At 32.6% G+C, this 26174-nt stretch overlaps 9 protein-coding genes, 2 non-coding genes and 1 pseudogene across 11 annotated transcripts, besides 2 other annotated features; 3 read left to right on the forward strand and 9 right to left on the reverse strand. All coding sequences in view use genetic code 12, as the record gives it.

The window, feature by feature from the left end:
- Nucleotides 1-288: 288 nt before the first annotated feature.
- Nucleotides 289-2667, forward strand: CD36_81650 (mitochondrial respiratory chain complexes assembly protein, putative; the record flags this gene model as incomplete). The annotated part of the gene is made up of 1 exon (XM_002419063.1): nucleotides 289-2667. The coding sequence occupies one exon, from the start codon at nucleotides 289-291 to the stop codon at nucleotides 2665-2667; it is 2379 nt and encodes a 792-aa protein (XP_002419108.1).
- A 168-nt stretch (nucleotides 2668-2835) lies between these two features.
- CD36_81660 (conserved hypothetical protein) lies at nucleotides 2836-4698 on the reverse strand (the record flags this gene model as incomplete). Its single annotated transcript, XM_002419064.1, has 1 exon — nucleotides 2836-4698. One exon carries the CDS (start codon nucleotides 4696-4698, stop codon nucleotides 2836-2838), a length of 1863 nt encoding a protein of 620 aa, XP_002419109.1.
- A 184-nt stretch (nucleotides 4699-4882) lies between these two features.
- Nucleotides 4883-5149, reverse strand: CD36_81670 (uncharacterized protein YLR218C homologue, putative; the record flags this gene model as incomplete). Its single annotated transcript, XM_002419065.1, has 1 exon — nucleotides 4883-5149. One exon carries the CDS (start codon nucleotides 5147-5149, stop codon nucleotides 4883-4885), a length of 267 nt encoding a protein of 88 aa, XP_002419110.1.
- Nucleotides 5150-5358: 209 nt separating this feature from the next.
- Nucleotides 5359-9102, reverse strand: CD36_81680 (ATP-dependent helicase Rad16, putative; the record flags this gene model as incomplete). Its single annotated transcript, XM_002419066.1, has 1 exon — nucleotides 5359-9102. The coding sequence occupies one exon, from the start codon at nucleotides 9100-9102 to the stop codon at nucleotides 5359-5361; it is 3744 nt and encodes a 1247-aa protein (XP_002419111.1).
- Nucleotides 9103-9747: 645 nt separating this feature from the next.
- CD36_81690 (conserved hypothetical protein) lies at nucleotides 9748-11304 on the reverse strand (the record flags this gene model as incomplete). The annotated part of the gene is made up of 1 exon (XM_002419067.1): nucleotides 9748-11304. One exon carries the CDS (start codon nucleotides 11302-11304, stop codon nucleotides 9748-9750), a length of 1557 nt encoding a protein of 518 aa, XP_002419112.1.
- Nucleotides 11305-13710: 2406 nt separating this feature from the next.
- KRE2 (alpha-1,2-mannosyltransferase, putative) lies at nucleotides 13711-15003 on the reverse strand (the record flags this gene model as incomplete). Its single annotated transcript, XM_002419068.1, has 1 exon — nucleotides 13711-15003. The coding sequence occupies one exon, from the start codon at nucleotides 15001-15003 to the stop codon at nucleotides 13711-13713; it is 1293 nt and encodes a 430-aa protein (XP_002419113.1).
- Nucleotides 15004-16995: 1992 nt separating this feature from the next.
- Nucleotides 16996-17184: a mobile genetic element.
- Nucleotides 17185-17275: 91 nt separating this feature from the next.
- On the forward strand, nucleotides 17276-18938 carry CD36_81710 (annotated as a pseudogene).
- Nucleotides 17276-18938: a sequence feature (pseudogene orthologue of orf19.1664; in-frame stop codons; no splice consensus sequences).
- Nucleotides 18939-19120: 182 nt separating this feature from the next.
- On the reverse strand, nucleotides 19121-20497 carry CD36_81720 (alpha-1,2-mannosyltransferase, putative; the record flags this gene model as incomplete). Its single annotated transcript, XM_002419069.1, has 1 exon — nucleotides 19121-20497. One exon carries the CDS (start codon nucleotides 20495-20497, stop codon nucleotides 19121-19123), a length of 1377 nt encoding a protein of 458 aa, XP_002419114.1.
- Nucleotides 20498-21827: 1330 nt separating this feature from the next.
- Nucleotides 21828-21901, reverse strand: tRNA-Val (AAC). The gene has a single exon. It is a non-coding gene; the product is annotated as a tRNA-Val (tRNA).
- Nucleotides 21902-22807: 906 nt separating this feature from the next.
- Nucleotides 22808-23842, forward strand: CD36_81730 (mitochondrial 37S ribosomal protein MRP1; the record flags this gene model as incomplete). The annotated part of the gene is made up of 1 exon (XM_002419070.1): nucleotides 22808-23842. One exon carries the CDS (start codon nucleotides 22808-22810, stop codon nucleotides 23840-23842), a length of 1035 nt encoding a protein of 344 aa, XP_002419115.1.
- Nucleotides 23843-24112: 270 nt separating this feature from the next.
- Nucleotides 24113-25684, reverse strand: CD36_81740 (ATP-dependent RNA helicase, putative; the record flags this gene model as incomplete). The annotated part of the gene is made up of 1 exon (XM_002419071.1): nucleotides 24113-25684. One exon carries the CDS (start codon nucleotides 25682-25684, stop codon nucleotides 24113-24115), a length of 1572 nt encoding a protein of 523 aa, XP_002419116.1.
- Nucleotides 25685-25859: 175 nt separating this feature from the next.
- On the reverse strand, nucleotides 25860-25934 carry tRNA-Lys (TTT). Its single transcript has one exon. It is a non-coding gene; the product is annotated as a tRNA-Lys (tRNA).
- Nucleotides 25935-26174: the final 240 nt, after the last annotated feature.

Here is a 26174-nt window from a genome sequence, read left to right on the forward strand (position 1 = left end):
CTCTCCAAGAGTTACTCTACCCTAAGAAACAGATAAAACACACGTAATAATCAATCTAGTTTAATTGTTATACCTTATGGTTGTTATTGCAAAATATTAAACCCAATTACACGACCCTCCTACTCAAACTTTGTGGCAAACAAAAACAATTTTGGTGAGAAATTTTTACTTCTCACTTGCCGGTTGATTTTTTTTTTTTTGAGAACTTCCAAAGCCCATTGCTAGTTTAATTGTTTCATACCCTTCCGATTGACATATATACATATTTTAATCCAGCCATACTAGATAATGTTGGCTGTAAACTCTGCAAGGCTTCTAAATAGAGCTGTTGTATCACGATCAATGCTCTGTCGTTCAGCTATACCACGTCATTTTTCTACATATACCCCACTTGCATTTAGAACTTCAAGACAATTATTCAATAAATCAAATAACAATAATAAAAAGTCTGATAATGATCCTGAGAAGGACTCAGAAAGAAAACCAAAAAAAGATCAAAATAAGGATGAAGAAGAACAGCTTCGTGAAGAATTGAAAAAGAAATTTGCCGCAAAACACCCCGGAACTAATCCAGATAACCTTAAGATTTATAAATTTGATTTGAGGACTATGGGGAATTATGTATTATTATTTGGATCCACAATTTTGACATTCTATCTCATAAACCGGACATCAGAATCTGAGATTCAACAATTGACATTCCAAGATTTTATCACCAATTACATTGAGAAAGGATTAGTGACCAAATTAACTGTTGTTAATAAGGCTGTTGTCGAAGCCGAATTAATACCTGGTGCTGTTTCTAATATAAGTCATAATCGAAATGGTAAACCTTATGTCATATTCACTATTGGATCATTAGAATTCTTTGAAGATGAAATGAATAAAGTCCAAGAGAGATTGAACATTCCTATAAATGAAAGATTACCAATAGTATACGAAGATCATACATCTTGGTTAAGTTATATAATGCCAATTTTGCCAACAGTATTGTTAATAGGAGGATTGTACTATTTGACTATGAGAAGAATGCCTGGCGGTGCTGGAGGTGCCGGAGGTGCTGGTGGCCCAGGAGGTATTTTCAAAATTGGGAAATCGAAAGCTAAATTATTCAACCAAGAAAATGAAGTGAAGATCAAATTCAAGGATGTTGCAGGATGTGATGAATCTAAAGAAGAAATTATGGAATTTGTCAAGTTTTTGCAAGATCCTCACAAATATGAAAAATTGGGTGCTAAAATCCCTCGTGGGGCAATTTTATCCGGTCCACCAGGTACTGGTAAAACATTGTTAGCCAAGGCTACTGCAGGTGAAGCAGGAGTCCCATTTTTGTCTGTTTCAGGTTCAGAATTCGTAGAAATGTTTGTTGGTGTAGGTGCTTCTCGTGTTCGTGATTTATTCAAAACGGCTCGTGAAATGGCTCCTGCCATTATATTTGTTGATGAAATTGATGCAATTGGTAAGGAAAGAGGTAACGGAAGAATGGGAGGTAATGACGAACGTGAAAACACATTGAATCAATTGTTGGTAGAAATGGATGGGTTTGATACAACTGACCATGTAGTTGTTTTGGCCGGTACGAATAGACCAGATATTTTGGACAAGGCGTTGTTAAGACCAGGAAGATTTGATAGACATATTTCAATCGATGTACCTGATGTTGAAGGCCGTAAACAAATCTTCAAAGTCCATTTGAATAAACTTAAATTGAAAAGTGTACAAGATATTGACGCTAAACAAAAGGATGTTGATTTTTCTAAATACCAACAATTGAAAAATGAAGAGATTGAAAAATTGGCTGGAAGATTGGCTGCGTTAACTCCAGGTTTTGCTGGTGCTGATATTGCCAATTGTTGTAATGAAGGGGCTTTGATTGCTGCTAGAGAAGATGCACCTTCTGTTGATACTTATCACTTTGAACAAGCCATTGAAAGAGTTATTGCTGGATTGGAAAAGAAATCCCGTATTTTATCTCCTGAAGAAAAGAAAACTGTTGCATATCATGAAGCAGGACATGCAATTTGTGGATGGTTCTTACAATATGCGGATCCATTGGTTAAAGTGTCTATTATCCCTCGTGGCCAAGGTGCCTTAGGGTATGCTCAGTATTTGCCAAAAGACCAATATTTGACTTCACAGGAACAGTTCAAGCACAGAATGATTATGACTTTGGGTGGTAGAGTATCTGAAGAATTACATTTTGATACTGTTACCAGTGGTGCTTCTGATGATTTCAAAAAAATCACTCAAATGGCTCAGCAAATGATCTTAAAATTAGGTATGTCAGATAAATTAGGTCAAATTTGTTATGATACTGGTAGCGATAATGGTAATGGGTTCAAAGTTCACCATAATTATTCTGAAACTACAGCTCGTATTATTGATGAAGAAGTTAAGCGATTGATTGATGAATCATATGAAGCTTGTCATAAATTGTTGACTGAAAAACTAGATTTGGTAGATAAAGTTGCTGAGGAATTATTTAAGAAGGAAGTATTAACTAGAGAGGATATGATTAAAATTTGTGGTCCAAGACCTTTCCCAGAAAGAAATGATGCCTTTGACAAATACCTTCAAGGAGGGGATGCATTTAAGGGGAAACCAAAATCAAAAGATCAAAATAACGATGATGCTAATTCCCCATCGTCTGCTCCAGAAACAGCATAGGTTTATTAATGATTTGAGAGAAATGACAGAAAATTAAATCATATTAGATTTGACTATTATCATTTATGTCATATATTATTTTAAAGTTTCATCATTTTCTTTGTCTTTTTTTTTTTTTGTACATAGCACACATATTAATAAATAAACTTTAAAAGAATCATTGCGGAATCAATTGAATAATTCATCTATGGATTCGTATCCTTGATCTATAAAAGATACTTTGAAATCTGTTTCGGTGAATTTAGGTATTTTTACAGATACTTTTCTAGTTGCAATAGGTCGAGAAACCAACTTTTCTAAGTTTTCTTTCACCTCAATTTCTTCTTGAGAATGGCCAGTAGTAATCATATGCTCTCGCCATTCCTTATAACCACCATCAGTTAAGTATCCGCATCCAAGAATCGGACAAAATAAAACTTGGCGTTTATCAGTACATTCATCACCGACTTCTCGATGTTGATCAAGTTGTTCTTGTACCAAATAAAACTTTTGACACGTTTGTCCATTAGCTAATTTCTTGCTGCAGGTTAATGCTTCCTTTTGTGGTGGTAATTCGTACGTTTTTGGAAATACTTGATATAACCTGTTCAAGTCAACATCAATAATTCTTTTAGCAAATTCGGTATTGACATTTTCGTTATCACTATCAGTGTTGGCTATATTCTGACTATTTAAATTAATTGGATAGCCCATTTCCGCCAAAACTGAATTGTGTGATTGCAAGAGATGTGATTCATATAATTTTTTGTTCCCTGTACAATAGTGACATTTTATAAATGCACAGTTGAAAATTGTGGGTAATGGGGTCGACTTTGAATTCAAGAAATAATATGGCTCCTCAATAATCAGATACTCGTCATCGAAAGTGGATTCTGGGTGTGGCGATGGTGAAATTTCTTCTGTTTGAGATGACAGTCCCGGTGTTTCTTCTGAAGAAAGTTGTGGGTTTGGTGTTTTTGAAATCGATTCGGTTTCTGATTCGTCAAAATGTTCTTTAAACTTTGGAATGTATTTTTTATCATTAATTATTATAGACTGGTAAGCATCATCGTCTGAAATATCAGGTGATAGATTTGATTCATAGTCCTGTGAGTCTTCGCTTTGCAGTTCATTGGATTCTGAACGAAAGGACCGTTCATCAATACATGGAGAAAAATTATCACCAGATGGCACATGTAGTACTTTATCCGACTCTTTTTTGGATAATTTCTGATGTGCAATTACAGTCTTGTGGTATGCAGACTCATTTTCAATTCCCCCATCATCATCTTCTTCTTCTTCTTCTTCTTCTTCTTCTTCTTCTAGAAACTCTGAATCGCTTGAGTTTTTGGAAATTGCATTTTTTTCAGTGAAAACTCTTCTCTTTTTAGTGGGCGATTCATCAGATTCTATGCCACTCGGTACCTTTGACTTTGTAGGAGACTGTTTGAAAAAATCATTTTCTTCAAGTTTTTCAAATTTCAGATATCCATATATTGGTTTATTAAATAGATCCAATTTCTTTAATATTTGTCGTTGTTCATTTTTGCGTTGTTTTGCTACTCTTTTCATTCGGAAATCTCGTTGTCTCCAATTCTCCCATTGTTGACCGTAATCTTGTCTCCAAATATCCATCTTAGTAATGTCTCCATTATGGTTATGATTTTGATTCAATTTATCTAAATGACCATTATTGGTTATTAGTTCTCCAGTGACGATATCGATTTCATCACTTTGTGTAGAATCATCAATTTTACTATATTTATCGATTATAGCATCCCATTGAGACTTAAATCGTTGTAGACTTTGGTTTTCCATTTGTTTGAACTTGTGTTTAAATTGCCGCTCGTTTTGTTGGTTTATTAATTGGTTGATCTCATGGTCTAACTGATTTTGAGATTCATCATCAGAATAGTATTCATCTTCTATATCTTCATCGGATGATAGGTAATTGTAGGGTATATTTTGAGAAGGGTTTTTAGTGTCACTAGGAAGTTGTTGAAGATTACGATTATGTAGATACTTGAAGTCATTTTCAACACCAGTATTCATTATTTCATTCAGTTGGTGGTGGAGGAAGTACTAGTATGTTATACAATAAAGTGAAAGAAAAGATAAAAAAAAGATTACATGACGTTCATTTGTTTACGCGTTTTGAACTATTTGAACAACTATTTACAAGCTATGGTTTACGCAAACAATCCTCAACTTACAATGATAAAGTACTGATGTATACTTAGTAGTCAACTGTCAGTGTTCTTTCATTGTTTTTATTCTTTTCCCAACATTCTTTGAAAGCTTGCAATTCTTTTGTACATTGCCTCCAATCACCAGTATCAGCATGGCACAATTGTAATTGTAAATTCTCTTTATGACAGCCAGTATCCATTATTCTCTGATCCCATTCATCAGGTTCATCATCTTCCTCTTCTTCACCTTCGTCTTCCCGTTGCTCTTCCTTTTCCTCTATTGGTTCAGTTGTGTTTGATGGCTCTGGTTTCATTATAGGATTGTAATCAAAGGGGGGTTTGAAATTCTAGTTTGTTTTTTTTTTTTTGTCTCTTCTACTTCCACTTATTAAACACTACACCTCAACCCTCTAGGTATGAAACACCTGATGTCGTCAGGATTTTTCGATTCCACAACTGATAATTACTCCTTAAGTGTATTAAAATAAACTGCTTTGCTCTATATCTTTGACTATATATACGTTTATGAAAAAATAGATATTGGATTGGAGAAAGCAGCGTATTCATGTTCAGAATTATCAAAATCCAAAAACTCAAGCAAATTATCGTTATCTTCTTTCTCTTTTGCATCAAAACTATCTTTATTGTTCTTGGAATTTTTGAGCTTTTCATTTTTTGATAAAATTTTCAATTCATCAACACCTTTCAAATATAGTGTCTTTACGGTCACTTCTTTCTTTTGGCCAATTCTATGAGCACGTTTTATTGCTTGAGCCTCTATTGATTCTTGTTTAACCGGGTTGATAAAGTATATGTGAGTGGCAGCAATAATGTTTAAACCATGTGAGGAATGAGCAATATTCATAATTAAGCAAATACCACCTTGATTCTCTTCTTTATCAACATCATAATTTGAAAAATCGTATAAATTTTGTGCTCTTTTTACTGGTGTTATAAAATTTGCATAAATAATATGGCGGATTTTCAATATTTCCAATAATTCAATCAAGTAGTATGCACTATCTTCAAACTCAAAAAATACTATTGATTTTATTCGATTTCTTTGGTTTTCCAATAAACTAGTAGCCAAATATGTCAATTTTGCTGAGGATGTACCTAATATGTTCATATCTCTAAACAATCTAGTCATGTCAAATGGTGGAATAGAACGGTTTGAGTTTTCTATGTTTTTATTGTCGTTACATTCATCAACACTAACACCTTTGCTTTGTTGGGACTCCGCTTGCTTTCTTTCATCTTCTTCTATAATTTCGTCTGCGAAAGTAACTCTTCTTTTCTTCTTTGGTGGTGATTGTGGGTGTGGCATATTATCAATAGCTTCTTCTGAAGTCATTACATCGAAACTTTTGGATATGCTATCAACAGTATGAAGTTCCCCAACACTATTTTTCTTTATCAATTTATCCATGGCCACATGTCTATCATTCTTGTTGAATTCTTGTTGTAAATATTGATCCCAAAATGTTTTAGCTGTGTTTTCAAACTTGTCACGAAATGCCTGCTCATTCTCAAAACTTAAAAACCAGTTTTCCTTCCAGAATATTTGTAACCGTAATAATTGTGGAGCGGAAAAGACTCCTATATATGGTGTATAAGCACTTGTTCTCCAAACAGAACTAACATATTGATTACTTTCATCCTGTGAAATGTAGTAACCTAATTCATGAATCAGTTGTGCGACAGCCCAACGTTGATTATTCAATGCAATTAAAGCAATGCTTTTCGATCGACGTAACAATTCAATATCCGACTCGCTATACTTTCCTGGTTTCAGTAATGCCTCGTCACATATACTAACAAGCGTTTCAACATCCTGCTGTTGGAATCCAGTCCAATAAAACGTAGCTCTTTGAATGTTACTCAATAATCTTCTCAATTGTTGTCGATTAGATCGATGGAACATATAGTCTATTCCTGTCCTTTCAGACGTTACTGCATTTACAGCTAATACAGCAGCTAATAAGTTGAGTGATAAAGCATCCTGAAAACATGGTTCTAATATAACCTTCTCGTGATGGAAATGAGGTAGCTTGATTTTAGTTTGATTCGGTTGATGGCGAATTATTATTGAATTAACTATATTTGAGAATATTAGTTCCGAACCATACCTTGAGCTTATCAAGGGATTAACAATATCCTGAGTCCATAATCTGGACTGTGTATAATAAGGCTCCATTTTAAGAAAGTTACTGATTATAACGCCTAATCGCTGTAACTCCGTTTTGGCAAAAAATTGGTTTTCTAATACATGTATATTATTTTGAGTTTGGTGAAGGTTTTCCTGTTCATCTTTGTCTACTTCTTTTTCTTTTTCCATGTAAATCTTAGTTAACCCTGATGTTGGTGTTCCTGATACTGCCCACCTTCTTTCAGAAAATAATGATCGACATATTTGAGCTGCATTAGAAGTTTTTGACTGAACAACATGACCTTCATCAATGATTAGTCTTTTCCAATATACCTGCCTAAGAGGTGGTACATGGTTGTTATCATTCTTTGGACCACTCTTGGTTTTATTTGCAAATGATTTATTTAAACAAGACTGTGAAATTAAAATAACGTCATATTCAATGAGCTCAACTGGATTTCCAGGAATGGTATTAACAAATTTGGGGTTCTGTATAAACTGATCCTTTATCTGGTCGTCTTTGATGTAATTTGCAGCACACAAAATTTTAAGAAAATCTGCTTCAACATGCTGTGCTATTTCATCAACCCATTGAATAAACAAATTATCAGGTACGATTATTAAAGTAGTGCTACTCATGTAAAGTTTCAAATAGCTTGTTGGTCTGGTACCAGTACTTCTAACAGCACGTTTACCCATACCACTTCCATTCCTATTATTTGGAAAGCCACTCTTATTAATTCTTTTGTTGTTTTCATGATCATTCAAGTCGATGCAAAAATACCCGGGATGATTAGCTAAGTTTGATCTTACCGATGTAGGAAGGTTGTACAACTTCCAAGGTGCAGAAGAGTAAATCACTTTTTCTCTGCATATATCGGCTAAAGTTTTCATTTCATCATTGATTTCAATTTCATTATATAATAAAAAATTATCACTAGGAATTTTCGTTATTTCATATTTTGTTAAATTAATTAAACTCAAACACATTAAAGTTTTACCTAATCCCATATTTTCACCCAAAATTCCACCAAGCGGTAGTGTCATAACATCAGGTTGCAAATGAATGCTTTTGGTAAATAAATCAAAATAGAAAGTACTGGATAAAGGTGATTCAAGTTTAATAAAATTTGGCATGATAGTTCTTCTCGTTATACATTCCCTTTCTAGCATTACTCCAACTGATCTTGCTTGAAATGGATATAGTGTTGACTTTATTCCATCAACCTTTATCATGTCCTGATACTTTGCATCATTGGCTAGTATCGACAATTTATCTTCAGTTGATGGTATATCAGCTTTTGATTGTTTCATAAATTTGTAATTCTCTTTACTGATTGTGTATTTGGATAAATCAGGGGACGGAATCTGGTCATAAATATTCTTGATTCTATCACCAGAAGTATCTGTATTTGATAATTGATTCGTATTACTTTTGTTGTTTTTGGTAAATCTTAAAACCGGTTGTTTATTGCTCCATCTCTGTAGATGAAACTTTAATTCGTCGTTTGAAGCTGTTTCCAGTTTAACTGTACATTTGCAATCAATCAATAACAACGAACCTTGGTGTAGCAATTGTTCAATTGATAGTTGTTTACTAATATACCAATTTGAATTTGAAAAATCAAGGTATCTAAGTAACTGTTCAAAATGGTGAACATATTGCTTATCCAATTTTGAGGACCTTGATTGAAATTGTTGGCATTCACGAATATGCCTTGCCCCTTCGACATCAGCAGGTATGGAAAACAATCTGACCCGACACATTGAAAACAAATAGCGATTCTTCTTGGTACTATTATACGGTTGAGTTATCTTAACAGCTTTATAAGTTGCTTGAATATAATTCTTTTTTAGCAAGTATTGTAAAGTGAATAATATAGGATTGATTTTTTTGTGGTTGATTGATAACAAATATATCAAGTAATCAATGTCTAGCCAGCTCCATTGTTGAAGTTCATTGTCAACTTTTGAACTGACACAACTAGACTTGATTCCTTGTAAATCGGTTATATCTAATGGAAGATTGTGGAAATTTAGGGTTCCAAAAGGGATCAATTTATCTAAATCGTTGGTGATTGCAACAACTTTTTGTTTAATATTATTGTTGGACAACATTTTGGTATCAACTGTCAGCTATGTTGTTAATTCCAAGTTCATTTATCTAATTTGAATACAGAGCAAGGGTAGGTAAGAAATGAATAAGCCTATTGTGCATTAAGGACAAATCAATAGTTGGTGGCATAAATTGCCATTGGATAGATAAAAGACCAGCAAGCATCAGGATAATGTTGGCAACACCTTTTTTTTTTTTTTGTAGGACTGTGTAATTGTTCCAAGCTCTTCAACAAACCTCTCTTCAGTGTGTAACTAACCAACAGTAATATCATTCAATCCCAAATTGTTATTATTTGATATTGTATAACTATGCTTGAGGGTAAATCTTAGTGCAAATTGTAAAAGTGTGTTAATATTGACTAAAGAATCTGCAATGACCAGAGCCCAAACGATGTCACGTGATTTGTATGATAAATTGGAATTGCATTATTGAACAATAATGTGCTGCAAAAGTAGTTCTTAGGTCCCACTTTACATGGTAGTCCTACAGATTGTAATAATAAATGACAATTCAAATATTATATTTGTAAATACTGAAAGTAAAAATAAAACAATTAACAATTAACAAAATATAGATATATATCATACAGAAACCTAATTAAAAAATGAAAAAATGAAGATAAATTATAACCATTAATGCATTTATTAATCATCTCGTTTATTAAACACTTGATCCCAGCAAGTTTCACATATTTTTAAGAATTTCTTTTTATTATCTTCTTCAAGATCTTCCAGTTTACTGGATTTATTACTCTTATCTTCACTAGCATTTGACTTTTCGTTTGTAGAGATAGATTTCCCCTTTCCTTCTTTATCTGTGTTCTCTTCTTTCTCTTCTAGAGTTCCTGCTTGCTTTTTCTCACTTGTGTTATCTTTTGAAGTCCCTTCACTATCATTACTCTCCTCTTCCTCATTTTTATTAAAAATTCTAAAATTGAAAACATTTGAGCCATTAATCGTGATACTCCCAGATATTTCTTGTGATTCAGCAATGCTTATAACTTGAGATTTTTGAGGTTCGTCATGTACTGAATTTTCAAAATATTCACGTTGAGCAGATAATGGTTGACTATGCAATGGAGCAGCCTTATGAAAATCACCACGGAATACATCAGTGACTGCATTTGGTTTGGTTTTTGGTGCTGTAGATTGCGAAGGTATCACTTGTTGTTGCGGAGGTTGTTGTTGTTGTTGTAAAGGTAAGCTCTGTTGCTGTAATATTGCACCAGGCGGTAATTGTTGTGGACCTTGTTGCATAGCCCGTCTTCCAAAATGTGATGTTGTGGAAGTCAATGGAATCATTCTTACTCTAGGATTGACTTGACGCAATTGGCTTCTAGCTAACGGCTGAGAAACTGGTTGTGTTGGCGTAGCCCCAACAATTTGTGCCGGATAAAATTGCTGATATGGAGTTGTAACATAATAGAATTGAGGCTGAGGGGGTATAGCCAATTGTGGCACTATTCTTGTAGTAGGAATAATTCTGGGTACTGGTCTTGTGGTTGCTCTCGATCTTATTGGAGCAGAATGAATTGATGGGCGCAAATTGTTACTACTGCCACTGCTTGAATTGTCGCCAATGCTCAATGGTGGTGGGACATTCAGTCTTTTCAATTTTTTGACATTTGATAAACGATTAAGATCGGAATCATCAGATGCATAAACAGGCGATTTAGGAACTGGTCTTTGATTAAGAGGAGGTAATTGAACTGTTTGCCGTATAGGTGCGCCAGAAGCAGGAACCGCTACTGATGTTGGTTGTTGTGCTTGTGGTTGTGATTGTGGTAGCTCCTCGTCCTCTGGGTCCTTGCCATGTCGAGCTGCTATTAAATTTTTTTGTTGTTGTTGAATTTGTTTCAGGAGCTGAACAGTTGTTTTCATTGATTCATTAATTAATGGTGGTAACCCAGGACTGACTATTCTTAGAGCGACATCAGCATTATCAGGGACACCAAGATTTAATGACATGGGTCTATGACGTTTAGGAGGTGTTGATGACGAAGATGAGCCATTTGAACCTGTCGAATTTTTACGTTTCATGGGTACTTCATCCTTCTGTGCTGGTGTTTTATTTGTGGTAATGGTGGACTTGCTAGACGATGGCGGTACTGATACTGATGCTGATGCTGATGAAGTTGACGGAGGCGATAAAGATGGCGTTGCTGTAGCCGGTTTGGTTTGAATTTCAACTTTGCTTGACATGGTTGGCGAATGAATTAAAGATACAACAACAGGAAAGTTTATATAGGTAGAATTACTCAGGAACTATGGTCGTGCTGGTATTCTTGATTGCGTGTTTTTTTTTTTTTTTTCTTCTAGTATATTCAATTAGAAATGTTTCTTTGTCTTCCAAATATTATTCTTTTTTGGATAAGAAATGTGTCAGATGTTAATCAAAGTGATACCAAACAGGAATTGTATTTTTTAAAAAAAAAAAGTAACTGGTAATCACAAGGAAACAATAGAAAAAAAAAATAGATATTGGACAGTTTTGAAAACCAAACAATAACGAAGTAAAATATATAAAAAAAATAGAAAGAAAAAAATTTTAAATGAAAATATGGATTGAATTGTTGGTGTTGGTGTTGTTGTGATGTGATGTGGGTATGATAATAATTAATTTAAATTGGGTATTTAATGAAATGTTTACAAAGTATTTATAAGTTACCAATTTCCGTGTGTATGCATGCATGTATAGTAGATGGGTGGGTTTGTAAAGACTGAAAATGTAAATATGAAACGTGAAATTTTAAATCTTAATTTGGTTTTCTCTTTTCCAATATTGATTTTAGTTTAGTTTTTTTTTTTTTTTTTTTTTGTTCGTTTCCAGTTTTGTTGTTATTGTTTGTTGTTTGTTCAAATTAATCAGGGTCGTGTTTTTTTTCTTAAATTTTTTTCTCTTTTGTGTTGTGTTGTGTTGCGCTTTTTTTTTTTTTTTTTGACTTGTGGGACGACTTATTCTTATTCTGCTTGTGGTGGTGGATTTATTAAGGGAAAATATAAACAGGAACGAAAGTTAATGTGGTTTTTGAGGCGATTCCTGACCAAAAAAGTATGTATGCAAATGTACTCGAAGAGAATTTGCCTAATGGGGATTGTCTGATTTTTTGTAATGTGGTCCACACTCTGTTTGTCTTGAAGATGTTCAAAGTTAGAAGAAATACAAAAAGAGATTGGACATCAAGAACAACTTAAAGAGATTCCCCAGCATTATATATATCTGTGTATGTAAAGATTTAAATGATCAATCTCAAATCTTAATTAGTAAGAGGAAAATGTAAAATTCTTTTTACTAAAGAGTATATTAATAATGATATATTGTTGGTTTTAATCCAACAAATGTGTTTGCATTTATCTGGTTAAGATTTGCACAGGGGGCTTATCATTATTATTTGTTGTTTTCTATTTTGGATTGCAAATGTGGGTTTTATATGTGATTTGGGTTAAACTGCAACTCCCAAACATACTCAAAGAGTTGAAATCCTCGATATTTAGGAATCACAAAATCAACTTTGCTTTTCTTTGAACTCGGATATATATCGTGCCGTGAAAATCAATGTGTCAAACAGAGTTAGTTAATCAAAATTAGCAAGACTAAATCGGTTGTTCAATAACTGATTCACTAGAGGAAATCGGAAATGTGACAATGAAACGGAATTAGGAGTTAAGACTTGGTATTGTTTGAATAATATGTATCTTTAGCATCCTTCTCTTCTCTATTGGTCTAGAGTGTACAGTCTTACTACTTTCAAATCCTCGGAAAGCAAGAAAGCAGTTCAAAAGTCAATTTCGGTTACGCTGTCATGGGTTTGTAATATTAAAGTATCCAGAAGTAAAAACAATAACTCAGTTTTAAATAATTAATGAAATATTATGCTCCCCCACCCACGATTATGAACCATTGCCCGGAGAATGTTAGAATTAAAATTTATAGTTTTAGTCCGAAATCATTCTTTTAAATTCAGATCAAGAATGTTATCTACGCACATATTGGAAGACTTGTTGTTGTTGTTCTCTACTCATTACTTACCATCCCACAATTTATATGTCAACAATGGAATGCGTCGTTTGTTATCGATACTTGTTTTAAACTTGAACATACTGTCAATATACTAGTTCAAGTATTCTTTATTGGTTTTGTGTTAGATTTGTATAAATGTCAAGGTACCTTCTTCTTGATTCAATTATGATTTGTTGAATCACGCTTTTGAAATATACTAGTACAAGCTAGAAGCGTGTCTTACCCCTGATTACAGAGTAGTCGTGATTACTTAATAATATTGGAAAACAGCAGTCTATTGTATCCAAAAGTAGATCTTGTTGGCATCATTGAGAGTATGTTCAAACGCTATCAACTCTGCTACAGCTAATGGTTATTAAACTGAAAAGAACATTAAACATGCGTGTATAAAACAGAAACATATATAAAAAAAAAAAAAACAATGAAAAGCTGCTAAATAAAATGTAATCATACTAGAATACAGGTTTTAAAAGTATATTGACAGTCAATCTTTCAATCTTAATAATTCAATATGAATATAGCCAAAAAGACTGGTAAATGTTCATAATTCTTATATGACGAATAGGGAGAGAAAACTTCTACCTTCTTTAATTAGTGTATTTTTCCCAACCCGTTTGTCTTTTAAAATTATTCAACGTGTAATACTTTGTAGTACAAGAATAGCCTCTCCAAGTAAAGTCTTTGTTAGGGTCACAATTACAGTTTCTTGCTTTTCTAACTTCTTTATCAACAGGACAATTGGTAAATGGAACATGATAGTAACCGACATCTTCAAAGAAATGAACTTTTTCTCTTGGTAAAAACAATGCGGCAGCAATGGAATGAACTGGAGCATCCCCCCATCTTTCATAGAAGAAACCACCAGCTTTATCTAAATGTTCAAAGTATTTTGTGTAAGCTTCACTTCTCCAGAAAGCCAAAGAACCAATTTCAAAATTGGACCAGAAATGACAACCATTGTAAGTTTGACCTTTATCATCAGAAACCCAATCCATTAAGTTATTTTTAGCCAAATATTGTGGATTCTTTTCAATAAATTCTTTGGTGGTGTCCCATAATGTAGGAATGGTTTCTTTATATTCTGGCAAGGAAATGGTGAATGCATAATCTTTATTATTGTCTTTCATCCATTTGAAGATATCATAATCAATATCACAATATAACTTGATATCTGGTTCGACTCTCCAATAATAATCATAATCATTCAAAATCTCTTGTCTCCAGAAAAATCCACTTTCAAATCTACACATGTGACGATAAGATTCAGAATGACCATAGATAATTTTCTTTTCTCTCATTTGTTCACGTACCAAAGCAGCCTTTTCTTGGTCAATCCATGAAGGATATGACCAATGTTCCTTTGGAATCAAACCAAATTTAGTGTTACCACTAACTAAACTACCAACGGTTTCTTTAAATTCATCATTGAACTCTTCGTCATTGAGGAAAACCCAATCATAATGGAAGTTTTTATTGAAACGATCTTCAACATGTCTAATTGATTCAGCCAAAGAATATAAATCAGAGTTACGTGCCAAAGTGACAAATGTAGCCTTAATTTTGTCATTAAGAGTATAACTGTCAGGAATATCTTGTTGAGGAACTGGAGCATCACTACCACCTTCACCAGCACCCTTAATGGCTTTAGGTATTGGACCTCTATTTTTGCCTAATGGAACTTGAGCTGTAGAACCAGCACTGGAGGCACCACCGGCAGCAACATTACCGGTCTGCTTCTCATGAGCGGCAGGTGATTGTGTTTTTTGATAACTTGGAGGTTGGAATGATGAACCTCTTGTAAGGATGTAGCCACATCCTATCAAAACAAGTGCAAAGATCCCAAATCTGATCAATCGAGCATTCGATCTGGTAGAAACCATTCTTTATTAGTTTTATATATTAAAGAATGAAATGGAAGAAAAAAAAAACGGTCTTAAATATAAAAATAATATAAAAGATATGGATTCTGATGAACAAAGAAAATAGGGAAAAGAAAGAAGAATTTATTTTATTGCAATTTTTTTTTTTTTTTTTTTTTCCTGTCGAAATCAAGTTTCATTGAAGAAAGGATTAGATTTTCATTTTTCAATTTCCACTTCATACACACACACACACACACACACGCTTGTATGTATGCATATTAATTTCAATTCTATTGTCTCATGCATAATAATCACCTACTCTTCTTTTTCTTTTCACTTACTTAATTGTTTTAGAGATTTAAAATGAAGATTGTACATGTGATTACTGAGTTATGGATTAGTTTATCATCATTAATCAAATCCCACTAATTCCAGCTATTTATTTTTTTTTTTTTGAATTACGTGTCTCCTTTCACATTTTTATTTTTTCTGCCAATCTTTTTCATTCATTTTCGTTTTAGTTTTTCGCTTGGCACGACGGAAGAAAAAAAATAAATCCATTTATTAAGGCGGTAGTAATACCTGTAATTATACCGGTAGTATCTGTTTGTCGATGTAAGCAACGATCTAGAATGATCAAGAGCTTTATTATGGACAGTTAGCGTTCTGTAGTCGACTTTTGTTTTTTAGTCGGTGAACGCGTATAGAACTTTTAGTTCAAGAATCCTTTCTTTTTTTTTTTTCTTTCTTTCTTTATCGCTGACGTGTCTTTTGTTCAACGCTCAATATCAATTGAATCTACAGTTGACCTTTGTCTCAGGACTAAATGAGCTAGTTTTAGCGATTATACACCAACTAAAGCTAGAGAAATTTTGGAATTGTTCAAATACTCTATGGTCACAAAGTTCAAACAATTAATCCTGTATAACGCAATTCATGCAAACAATGCAGCAACAATAGAATAACTTACGACTAGGGAATAATTGTAGTTGTTGTTGTTGTTGTTGCTATCAATAATGGATTATGTTATAGTCAATAGTTACGAGAAACTAAAATTAGAAATTCACACCATATTGAGCGTTGTTGTTGTTACTAGACCCTTCTTTCACAAGGAACCTCCATGATATATGTTTACGTAAACCTATTGTCTTGAAACTACTAGTTTAACGATTGTTAAATGACAAATATCTAGAGCGGATGTAGTGTGCTTGATTTTAAAAATAGAACAAAAAAAAAATTTAGGTTGGTGTTTCTCTCTCTTAATGTTTCCCATTCCAGGGAATTTCATGCCTATCTTAAATTCTAAAATATAGCTCACAATAAACACCACATATCTTGAATGAATCTATATACTTAAATGCAACTTTATCAAAGGAGACATTTATCCACTCTTCCTATGACAGCTGTATTAATATTGATATACGAATGTTTTGTTGGAACAAAAGTAATATTTATTTTGCAGCCTAATATACCGGATTTCAATAGATTATGGATAGCTTGATTTTGAGCCATTGTTGGTGGCTGATACGAGTAATTCTGTAGATAGGATTTATCATTCAAAAAAGCCAAAACAAGAAGTTAGTGTTCATAGATAATATGATGTGTTTGAAACGCTGTGTACTGTTCAAATCCTTTTTTTAGTGGCTTCGTAATATAAGGTTGGAATTATTGTGATAAACTCGTTACAGAAATGATATTGAATTCAGAGATCGATAATTAAAAGTATACTACGTGTAATAGAATGACAGAGAAGTGAATAAACAAGGTTTTTAAAGTACTGTTGGTGGTTGCCACGAATTAACCTTTTTTTTTTTTTTTTCTTTTAGTTTAGCCTTCTTGTTACCCCAGATTTTGTTATTGTTTTAAAAAATGGCTGAACAACCTTTGAAAAATCTCAGCATTATAATAACTTTAAATCAATTTTGCAGTCATCTGATTGAAAAAAAAACAAACTTTGAAATGCCCCGAAACTGCATTTCATTCTTATGGCATTTTTCATTCACCGAAAATTGTAATGTAACAACTACTTTTATAGCTTGTATTTTCTATATAACTATATATTGGTTGACGGCAAGGCGTCAGAGATAGAGTATATATATATATATATATATAAGTGTCCAACTCTAGTGGTCTGATGCTACTCGGTAGTCCGGTAACCAAGAGACCTGAGACAGGTCTGGTTTACCTAACTACCTCACAGAAATTAATTAAATTTGCTGAAGAGTCTAGTGTTGTTGTTGAAGATGGTGAAGAATCAACGTAGAATAACACAAATGAAACAAGAGAAACATTACGTAAATTAGCCCAAGATTCAATTGTTTTGTAGAAAAATGACAATAATTCATTACCATTGAAAAGGAATGTTATTAATTCCAAGTCTATTGCACTAATTGGTCCTAATGCTAAAATTGCATCTTATTCAGGTGGTGGCTCAGCCACTTTTCCTGCTCACTATACTACTACTCCATATAATACTATTGAAGAGAGGTTGTCTTTTATTCCAAACTTTGATGCTGCATCACAACTTAGATATACTATTGGTGCTAAAGCTTATAAATATTTGCCGGAATTGGGTCCACAAGTGATCAATCCAAAAACAGGCAAGGCAGCGTTTACCATGAAATTTTATAAACATTCAAATCCTAAAGCTAACATTGATAAAGATAGATAATTGTTTGATGAATTGAATTCAGAAATATCTGATATTTTATTTGGGGGGGGGTACTACTATCATAAAGAAATCCCTGATAACGGTTTATATTATATTGATTTTGAATGTGAATTCACTCCTGAAAAAGACTCAACAATATGAATTTGGTTTAACAGTTAGTGGTACAGGACAATTATTTGTTGATGGTAAACTTGTTGTTGACAACAAAACCAAACAAACCAAAGGAGTCGCCATTTTGAATTTTGGAACCATTGAAGAACGTGCATCAATTGAATTACAACAAGGTGAAACTTATAAAATCACCGTTGACTATGTTTCTGCTCCTACATATACATTAAAAGATCAATTTGCAGAATATTTTGGGTGGTGGTGGTGTCCGTCTTGGTATAGCTAAAGTTATTGATGATGAACAAGAAATTATCAAGGCGGTAAATTTGGTTAAATCTGTAGATAAAGTAATTTTGGTTATTGGATTGAATAAAGATGGCGAAAGTGAATCTTATGATCGTCCAGATATGAATTTACCTGGATTACAGGATAAATTTGGTTGCATTGATTTTGGAGGTTAATCCAAACACAGTTATTGTTAATCAAGCTGGTACTCCAGTTGAGTTTACTAAATGGCTACATAAACTGAAAGCATTGATACATTGTTGGTATGGTGGTAATGAAAGTGGTAATGCCATTGCCGATATTTTATTTGGTGATGTCAATCCAAATGGTAAATTATCATTAACTTCCCCATTGAAAAATAGTGACAATCCAGCTTATTTGAATTTTAAAACTGAAAGAGGTAGAGTATTGTATGGAGGAGACATTTTTGTTGGTTATAAATATCATGAAAAATTGAATCGTCAAGTTGGTTTCCCATCTGGTTTTGGGTTGTCATACACCCAATTTGAATTTTCCGATTTGAAATTTGAAAAAAAAAAAAAAAAAACTAATGTTGATGAAAGTCTTGTTGCTTCATTGTCTGTGGAGAATATTGGCAAGTCAGGTGGTTGTGAAGTGGTTCAAGTTTATGTATCCAAGTTGGAGTCTGGTTTAATTAGATCAGTAAAAGAATTGAAAGGCTTCACAAAAGTTAATTTACAACCAGGTGAAACCAAATCTGCTGAGTTGAAATTGATCATCAAAGATTCTGTTTCGTTTTTCGATGAAATATCCTAATCAATGGTCGGTACAACTGGGAAAATACAAAGTTCATATTAGAAATAGTAGTGATAATACACCATTGATGGAGACTTTTACCATCGATAAATCATATTTCTGGTCTGGACTCTAACTTAGTAATGTACTTGTTTGCTTGTTTGTTTATATGTATGTATTTAAAAGTTTCTATAAATTGACTGAGGAATAACGATGAATTGGGAACAAAACGAAATGTAATAAACCCATATTCATGTTTTATGCAATAACAAAGGAAAGAAGAAGAAAAAAAAAAAAAAGAATGTTGAATTTCATTTATTGGTACCTTTCCCATTCCTTTGGTTTTTCCAAACCCATTTTTTCAAAATACTTTTTACCACAAGAATAACCTCTGAAAGTAAAATCATTATCTGGATTACAATGACATTTATGCTCGTATCTAAATTGAGGGTTCAATGGACATTGAGTGTAAACACTGTGTTTATAACCCACATCTTCGAAATAATGAATTTTATCTTTTGGTAAAAACAATGCTGCAGCAATAGAATGGATTGGAGCATCACCCCAACGCTCATAGAAAAATCCACCAGTTTTATCTAAATAATCAAAATATTTCCTATAAGCTTCACCTCTCCAAAAATTCAAATTAGCAATTTCAAAATTTGACCAAAAATGACATAAATTATACAGTTCACCTTTATCATCACTGATAAAATCCATAAAATTGTTTTCTGCTATGTATTGTGGGTTTTCCTTAATGAATTTCTTTGTTTGATCCCACAATGTAGGAATAGTGGCTCTAAATTCATGAATGGAAATTGTAAATCCATAAACTTTATTATTATCTTCCATATATTTGAATAAATCATAATTCAAATCACAATGAATATCAATACTTGGTTCAACTCTCCAATACCAATCATAATCATCTAATAATGGATGTCTCCAGAAAAACCCACTCTCAAATCGACACATGTGACGATAAGATTCACTATCTCCATAAATGATTTTTTGTAATTTCATGCTTTTCCGGGTTTCTTCTGCCTTTTTTAAATCAATCCATTCAGGATATGACCAATGCTCTTTAGGAATCTTCCCATATTTGGTTTTACCAGAAACTATTGCTGTGGTTAAATCTTTAAATTCTTGTGTGAAATCGTCATCATTAAGAAATACCCAATCGTAATTGAATTTTCTATTGAAACGATCTTCAACATTACGAATAGATTTGATCAAATCATACAATTCAGAATTACGGGCTAAAGTGACAAATGTGGCTTTGACTTTCTCTGACTTGACTGGATTTTTTGAGAAAGAATTTTCCTGTTCTTGTAAATTTTTGCCCTTGTTGGCATCTTCTTTGTCTTGGTGCGGTGAGGAGGATGGTACACCAGATTCAACTAGTTTTTGATCCTTACCGTTATCAACAACTAAATCTTGTGGTTTGTTTTTTAATTCATCAGGAACCTTTACGATTTGCTCTTGACTTGCATGTTGTTGTTGTTCTGGGAATGATGATGGATTTGGTGGCTGTGGGATAGTTTCCAGTATTGGTTTGGTGGTGACATCATTAATGTTGGGCTCGGTCAGATAATTACTGTGAGTTAGAACGTAGATGGTGATGGTAGTTAAAATGATTGCTAAATATTTGAGATATGGTTGTCTTGAACTATAGAATATGGATGGCTTCATGATGTAATCTAGTATTCTATCTATAATGAAACCCCCCCCTTTGAAAAATAAGTAATGAAAGTGAAAATGGAAAATTGGAAAATGAAAAAAAAAAAAAAAAATTTTCTCTTTTTCTATTGTAAATCTATTAGAAATGATAAGTGGAAGATATCTTATAAAACAATAAAATGAAATTTGTATATTATTGTTGTCGTTGTTGCACCTAAAGGGTTTTCTGGTTTTTTATTTTTTTTTTTCGGCTTGGGAGAGAAGCCAGGAGGGAAAATTCTAACGAAAGGGCAGTACAAGAAGAAGTGAGGAAAAATTTGATTATTATTTGCACGTTGTATTTTTTTTTTTTTTTTTTTTTTTTTTCGTTCTTTCTTTCTGTCGGTGTTATTCCCGTTGTTGGCTGTGACGTGCTGACGAGTAAATGGTGTTCCTTAAAGCCTCGTTTAGATATTTATTTGGCTGTTATATGTCTGTATGTATGTATTAATGAACCTTAATATAGAACACAGCAGACCGGTTTGGTTGAAAAAGATTCAGAATAAATAACCAACAAAAAAAAAAATCAGGAAGAAGTGATTTATTTAAAAGTGAAATTTAAGTTGGGTTTCTGGTGGAAAAGTTTGTAATTAAATACTTTGTGATATCAGTAATAGAAATATAGTAAGATCTGGAAACTAAAATATTTTGACACACATTTATTTAACACACAACATCCCCATACTATATGTAATTCCAGAAACGAAACAAAAAAAAAAAAAAGAAGTGAAATGAAACAGAAATCTTTAACCACCACAACAAATTAACAAGCAAGAAATAATTTATTTGAGGAGGAAAGGAAAGAAAGAAAGGAACAAAAATTTTCCCGATTTTGTGTAATTCAGATTTGGGAAAAATAAAATAAAAAATATTTTGTGTTGCAATTAAAGATTTTGTGTAGATTTGGGTTTTCCTGTTTCATTTCATTTCACCACTTGCGTACCATTTTTCATTAACCCCTATTCATACAGATGCACACGATTATTACACATCATCTACAGCACACACACACACACACACACACACATAGATTTTGGTATTGTCAATTGTTAATATGCTGTGTAAACTCAATCTATTATTATTATTACAAAAACTATTCGTTATAACACACCAAACACATTTTTTCTATCACAAATAATACAAAAACCATGATAACCTTGTAACCCAGAAACTAATTTCCATTTAGTTGTCGCTTGCAAGCTTAGAACATTGAAAATCTTCCTTTCATGTGTTTACTGCTCACAAAAAAATAGAAGATTTCTTTCGTTATTAGGAATAATAAAATTTGCAAAAAAAAAAAAGATGATTCCGCCCAGGATCGAACTGGGGACGTTATGCGTGTTAAGCATATGCCATAACCAACTAGACCACGGAACCAACTTGTTGATGTTGGAGTTGGTATACTTTGTAACATTTCCTTAAAGTATGTTTTTTTGAATTTTTAAATTTGCAATAATTTGAATAAAAACTGGACAAGTAATCTAAGAAAACTTTATTGACAGAGGGTTAGAGCCAATAAAAATTAAGAATATTGTTTCAATTAGTGAAATTATTGGGTATTGATTAATCTCTATTGATGTTCTTTTTTAGTGTTGAAATCACCACCAATATTTAACAAAATGTTTTACAATAAGTTATCTACACTAAGATTTAATAAATAAACACATGAAAATTTGTAGACAGACTCTTAAATCTGTTGTAGAGACTTTCTAAATATAATCTTAGTGCTAGAACCCAATTCAGCTATTCGAATTGTAAGCTGTTTATTACATTTTTTTCTTTTTTGCAACTTTGTATTGAAAAAGAAATTTATCCCCGAAACCAAATCAAAATATGCATAAGATTACAAAGTCATATACAATGATCAATTTGCAATATTTTTTAGTAATTTATTGACTTTTATATTTGACTGGCACGAATTTAAATCAAAATTGCAACATCTAGACCAAGAAAAGCGACCAGTCTCCATAGAAGAAATGAAAAAAATATAATAGAAAAAGGAACGTCTATTTGATGACTTTTAAAATATCAATAAAGTTACTTATCTCATGAAAAGTGTGACACACAAAAGATACCTGACTACAACTAATACTCAAAGAGATGGAGTGTAGGCAGCTCTAATCAGTTGAACAAATAAGCTCCAAAACAAATCCTCTAATATTAGTGTAACTATGGAGAAAAATTTCAACAGAAAAAAAAAAAAAAATAGACCAAAAAAAAAAAAAATTTTCAATTATCTCTAATAGCTCATAGCTTATCATCCATCACAAGCTTCGAAGAATTATGATTAGAAGATCTTCCCTTATATTCACTAGATCCATATCGACATCTTTTTCATTACCAGTGAATAAGACTTTAGAAATTTTCAAGGCAACAAATGCCAATTTTGAAGGATTATTCACTAACAATGCTATAAATCAATTATGGTTTCAAAGAGGTCAACAATTAGTTCAAAACTTGAATCAACACTTAGCCCAAACCAATAATGGATTACTTAGTGACACCAATACCAGTGGTACCAATGATAATGGTAATGAAAATATTGTTAATTATTCTTTAAATGAAATCGTATCTATCACAATGAATAAGCCAGAATTATTTCATATTCATAAAAATGCCACTAATTTATATAATTTACAATTTTTCTTTGAAAATATTCGACAATTAGAACAACAACCACAAGAAATCATACCTAGTGGACCAGAAGTTTTATTAAAAACTCCAAAAGATCAATTTAAAAATGTTCCACTGGATAAAGAATTAGTTGATTGGATTGAACATTCATTTGGATCGATTCAAGAATTAAGAAATTTGATTATAAATTCTGCAAAGGGGATAAAAGGTGATGGTACTGTTTGGTTAGTAGCTGAAAGTACCATGAGTGAGAATTATTTGAGTAAAAGTAATTTTTCATCACCATTATTTCATAATTTGGCAATTGTCAATACATATAATGGTGGTATGATTGATGATTCTGAAAGATCAGGTCAATTAAGAAGAATGAAGAGTGTATTGCAACAACAACAACAACAAGAAGAAGAAGAAGAAGGAGAAGGCAAGTCAACAGAAAACAAACAAAAAAACAACTCAACTAGTGAGTTTGAATTGGGATCTGTTGAACAAGCTGAATTAGAAACAGCTTTCCATAATAAGAGATTGGTGCCTGCTTTAGCCATCGATGTTTCTCCAAGAAATTATTTGATTGACTATGGTGCATATGGTAAACAACAATATTTGGAAAATGTTTGGGAATGTATTGATTGGGATATCGTTTTAAGAAGATTACCACCAAGATCCAAACAAGTAATTACTGTGTAAATAGTATTCCTATTATTGCCAATATTAGTTCATTGTACATAAATTCTTTCTACTTTTAATTTTTTTCTTTTTTGAAGTATAAAGTTAAATAATATAAATTGACCAAATACGAATAACGGTCTTTATTCAAATATATTAAGAGTCCTCTGTATATAAATGTTAAAGAAATAAAAACAATATATATATATATATATAAAAGAAAAAGCAAATAGGATGAAATCACTATTTGGTTAATGATAGACTCATATCATTTTTCATACTCTTTCAAGATTAACTTTTAATTACTTTTTTAACAATTTTTTCCACTTCATCCCAATCGTCTGTTGGAACTCTAGTCATTTCAACATTACCAAAATAATTTTTAATGGCCATTAAAATATCATATGATCTTTTGTCATGAATAAATGAAATGGATACCCCAACTCTACCAAATCTACCAGTTCTACCAATTCTATGCAAATAAGTTGATGGGTCTGGTTTTCCATATTTATCAATTGGCATATCATAATTAACCACCATGGAAACAGATGCAATATCAATACCTCTAGCCAAAACATTGGTTGTAATTAAAACTTTGGATCTACCTTCACGGAAATCATCAATTAATCTATCTCTGTCTTCATTATCTAATCCACCATGCAAAATAGACACAGTATGACCTTCTTTTTTCATTTTACCATATAATACATCAGCGGTTTCTTTCCTTTCAACAAATATAATTGATGAACCAATGGTCAACAACCCGTATAATTCACATAAAACTTCGAATTTGTGTTGCTCAGAACGACAATCCATATATAATTGTTTAATACCATCAACATTTAATTCCTCTTGCTTCAATTCTAAAGAATTAGCATTAGGTACAAGTCTTTCAGCATATTCACGAACTTCAGTTGGGAAAGTGGCAGAAAATAACACCAATTGAGTACCATTAGGTAAACCTCTTTTAACTCTAATAGCTTGATCACCCAATCCTTGTGCTTCCAACATATTATCGGCTTCATCTAAAACAAAAACTTTCATTTTGCTAAGATTTAATTGTTTCCTTCTCATGAGATCAGTAACGGTCCCTGGTGTACCAACTAACACTTGAGCATTGACAGACGAACCTCTTTGATAAGCATTAGGTACCACCAATTGGGTAGTGATATTGGTGAATTTACCCATAGTGGTAATGACTTCTAAAGTTTGTCTAGCCAATTCTCTAGTTGGTGATAAACAAATACATTGAGGCATATTTATATTTGGATCAACTCTTGATAACATTGTCAATGAAAATGCTGCTGTTTTACCAGTACCTGATTGTGATTGCCCAATCATATTTCTTGGTGGGTTTGAAAGTAATAATGGTAATGCCTTTTCTTGAATCTTGGAAGGTTTGTTGAATTTCATGGCATATAACCCTTTCAATAATTCTGGTGATAAACCTAATTCTTCAAATGATTTGACAGAATACAATGGTGAATTAGGATCAGCTTGGATGTCAGCTAATTTAACTTTGACTTCATAAGATGACTTGATTAAATTAGTAGATTCTTCTTTAGGTTCATCTTTGGCATCTTCCTTCACCTCATCCTTTAATTCCTCTTTTTTGTCATCTTTGACTTCATCTTTCTTGTCATCTTTAATTTCCACCTTTTCAGGCTCTTCAGCAACATCTTTCTTTTCTTCTGGTTTCTTTGAATCATCTTTTTTTAAAGAGAGACCGGCCAATAAATCAGAAGGGTCAGGTGTTGATCCCTTTTTGGTTTCTTCAGGTTTATCTGCACTTTTGTTCAATGAAAGACTAGCTAATAAATCAGATGCATCTGCTTCCACTCTCTTTACTTTCTCACTTGACATGTTTATATTATGGATGAAATTCCCAATTGATGAAGTCTATAATTTCGAGACGTGACAGAATAGGAGTTGGAATCTCTCTTGTCCAAACACTTATAAAAAAAAAAAAGAAAACTTTTTTTTTTTCAATTGAGCACAGACACACGACTAAAATTCTAGAAATAGTAAAAAAATTGAAAGCCCAACGCGGGACTCGAACCCGCAACCTTGAGATTAAAAGTCTCACGCTCTAAGCCGATTGAGCTAGCTAGGCGCTGAACAACTGAGCCAATTTGACTTGTTGTTGAAAGAAAAATGCATAACTTTTTGACACCAGTATAATTAACAAAGTTTTACAATTGACTTATTCTTATCACATACAATAGTTTCTCATTAAATCTTAATCGGTATCTGTATAAATAATTAGAATATTCAAATCATCATCAAAGGAGTTGTACATTTTTGGTAAGAATTTGAAAAATGGTATCGTTTATTGCCAACTCTTTTTGGGAAA

The sequence above is a fragment of the Candida dubliniensis genome, chromosome 3, assembly GCF_000026945.1.
Source record: "Candida dubliniensis CD36 chromosome 3, complete sequence".
NCBI lineage: Eukaryota > Fungi > Ascomycota > Pichiomycetes > Serinales > Debaryomycetaceae > Candida > Candida dubliniensis.